This window comes from Suillus clintonianus (genome assembly GCF_016758775.1).
Source record: "Suillus clintonianus strain FC179 chromosome Unknown DEU56scaffold_6, whole genome shotgun sequence".
Taxonomy (NCBI): domain Eukaryota; kingdom Fungi; phylum Basidiomycota; class Agaricomycetes; order Boletales; family Suillaceae; genus Suillus; species Suillus clintonianus.
The window spans coordinates 628,169-631,152 of record NW_024539230.1 but is presented as its reverse complement, the minus strand read 5'-3'; the positions used below and the strand labels follow the sequence as shown (position 1 = coordinate 631,152).

At 48.8% G+C, this 2,984-nt stretch overlaps 1 protein-coding gene across 1 annotated transcript; it reads right to left on the bottom strand.

Moving 5' to 3' along the window:
• Window positions 1-475: 475 nt before the first annotated feature.
• On the bottom strand, window positions 476-727 carry DEU56DRAFT_691702 (uncharacterized protein; the record flags this gene model as incomplete). The annotated part of the gene is made up of 1 exon (XM_041347142.1): window positions 476-727. A coding segment is annotated over one exon (252 nt), but the record flags the coding sequence as incomplete, so codon positions are not given.
• Window positions 728-2,984: the final 2,257 nt, after the last annotated feature.

Sequence of the window (2,984 nt, the reverse complement as noted above, 5' to 3'; positions counted from 1 at the left end):
TGTTGCGGTAATTGTGTTTGGGGGTTGGTGTTATCCATTCAGGCTTGAGGTCGATTGTGCTGATGATTGGGAAGTGGTCGGTTACGACCGGTCATAGTTCTTGCTCGACGCTGCACTGGATGAACGAACACTTGAATTCTGCTGAGGTAAAAACATTCTCCGGCCTGGTCAAATTCTTCGTGTTTGATGCTTCTAGTGTAGCTATGTTCGGGGGGAGTACCTGTATTAGATTATACAGTGCTAGTAAGTTGATCAGTGATCCCGCGGCATCTAAGTTCGCCGCGGTGAAAAGGTGTACATTATGTGTCATTTCCCACATGGGGTGGTGGCAGTTGAAATCGCCCATCCAAATGATATGTTCGTTTTGTGCCTGGTTTTCACCTTGAGTGATCGGCTGATTTCGTCTGTGAGCATTATGTTCTGATCTCATGTGTCTCTCCAAGAAGTGGATCGTGTTGTTACTGTCACAGGGGTTGTATATATTATAAATGCACACCTTTCCAAAGTCTCCTGTTAGCTCTATTGCCATTATGTTTGGCGATTTCAGCGGGACTATATGCCAATTGTTCTTCGATAACCTTTTGTTGACGAGCATTATGGTTTGGGAGCGGCCGGGGGTCATGTGGTGGTCTGTGGGGTAGATCACATCCCAGAATTGCCTCAAGTTGGAGGCATTGGCTAGATTGACCGGGTTCAGAAATGGTTCTTGTATGCAGGCGATATCATAGATTTCGGGGTCCATGCTCTTCAGCATGTGTTCCCATGCGTGGTTCGATTTTCGGAGATTCTGCTGCCATATGCGTAGGTCGTCACATGCTGTTGGTCTGTTGTTAGTTGTACCGTTCATTAGTTACCTATGTGGTCCTGGTCCCATCCTGATGTCCTGTATTGTCCATGTGGTGAGCCATAGGGTGAGCTTTCCCATTGTTGATCTTCTGTTCCGTTCTTGTCGTTCCTTGTGTCGTTTGTTTGATGATCTTGATGGGTTTCCTGCGTTCTCCACATGTCGGAAATGCGGTTCTGTCCTAGTGGAAGGCGGTTCGGGTTTGAGTGGTTCCTGGTTGGGGGTTTGAAGTGTTTCCTGTCTTCGATGTTCCTGTCTTCGTTTCTTTCTCTTGGGGGGGGATAGTGTTGTTGAGTCTGCTGCGGCTGCGCTTGCTGGTTATCATGGCTGGTTGGGTCATTGTCGCCTGGTGTTGAGCTTGGGAATGACTCCCAGGTGAGTGGGTCCTCTGTTATATAGAAACAGTACTTAGCGTCTTCATTTCGGTTTTTGTGCGCTTCCCATTTGGCCTTGAAGGACGGACAATCGCAGCTCCACGTCACATGCCCTTTTACGTCGCAGTTCTTGCATTGGAAGTCGTTTTGATCCAAGATCGTGCATGCGGCAGTCCTGTGCTCTTCTCTGCACGTGCTGCAAGTTTCCTTCTCTTGTGGGCATGCTGCGGCGATGTGATTCCCGTCCAGGGAGTGGCATTTTAAACACCTGGTGGGTTCTGATATTTCCATATACTTTCTTACCCTCGACCGACAGGCCAAACTTGATTGCTTGGTTTGCTGCTTCCTTCGTGCTGAATGTGAAGATGGTGTGTGCCATGCTCTGGTTGGGGTGGTGTCTCGCTTCCGGTTTTATGTAACGGGTCCTGCTGATCGTCCTCGGCTTCATCCCTGCCTTCTTCTCTATGTCTGCTATTGCCGCCTGGTTATTTGGCATGAACGTGAGTGGTACATTTTCGATCAGTACATGGAAGTTGCGGTCCTTGATCACTATTTCTGGGCCGAAGTGGTTGAGGAATTTACTTTTGTTTGCTGGCGTGTTGAACCATGCTGCAGCCTCGGTTGAGTTAAGTTCGTACAGAATCCCTCCATGCTGTAGCCTTCGTGCCGAGATGAACGTGATGTTCTTCGAGGTTCCAGTATTCTCCTTTTCCATGAATTCCATTGCTAGTGAGGCCTTCTTGACTAATTGGGCTTCCGTTAATTCCCTTAGTGAGTTGGGGTGGATCGGGGATCGTCTGTCCACTAGGATCTGTCTTGCTTGTGCCTCGTTCCTTGCTAGAATCTTGGTTAGCGGGGGAGAGATGTTAATTTTAACCACTGTCGCATATGTTTTAGGTCCTTCAGATCCCATTTCGCTGCTTTGGCCTTGCCCACTGTTGGCTGCAGTCGTGGCTGCATTTTCTATCGCTTTTCCCAATCCTTCGGTGGATGTTTGCAAATTGGTGCTTACCTCTTTCATTGTTTCTTCCAACTTCGTCTTGTGGGCTTCCAGGGTTTCCGCTAGGATGTCCACCTTTTCGTCCGGTAGTGCTATTGGTCCCCCTATGAGAGCCTTGATCTTTTCTATGACCTGTGTTGTGTCTATGTCTTTATCCACTTCGTGTATGAGGTATGCTATTGCTCGCAGGATCTCTGAGTGAGTCACTCCTAGGTTTGCTGTTATTGTGAATTCGAAGAGTGCCATTGATAGAGGTTGTAGCATATTGCCTGCCGTGGGAAGGGCGAGCCCGTGCGTTGACAACAACTTTCTTGCCAAGTTTAAGCCGAGGATGTCGGTTTTTATGCCTTTTCCTTGGATGTGTTCTTCTATGTTTCTACTCGTGGATAGCAAGGGTTTGTCTGCTGTTGTTTTGCGGTTGGGTCGTGTGATTGAACTGAGGGTGGTTTGGTTGGTTGGGGTTGATGCTGGAGGCATGATGGGGTATTTGCTTCGTTTTGACGGCCTTGTGGGTTTATTATTTGTTTTCTAGTATTCTTGAAGGGCGATCTTGGGTTGGCACCGGCGCCGTTGGGCGACTTCGGCGCTGTTGAGCGCTCGGTTGGTGGTGCTGTTCCGGGGTCCTACTTCGGGGTGCCACTTGGTCCGGGTCCAAGAAGCGATATCTTAGGCTCCTCTCGCACGTATAGATTCTTCCCCTTGACTTGACAATCCTGTGTACTAATTACTCGTACCCCAGCAGGTACTGGGACCTGGAACGCAACAC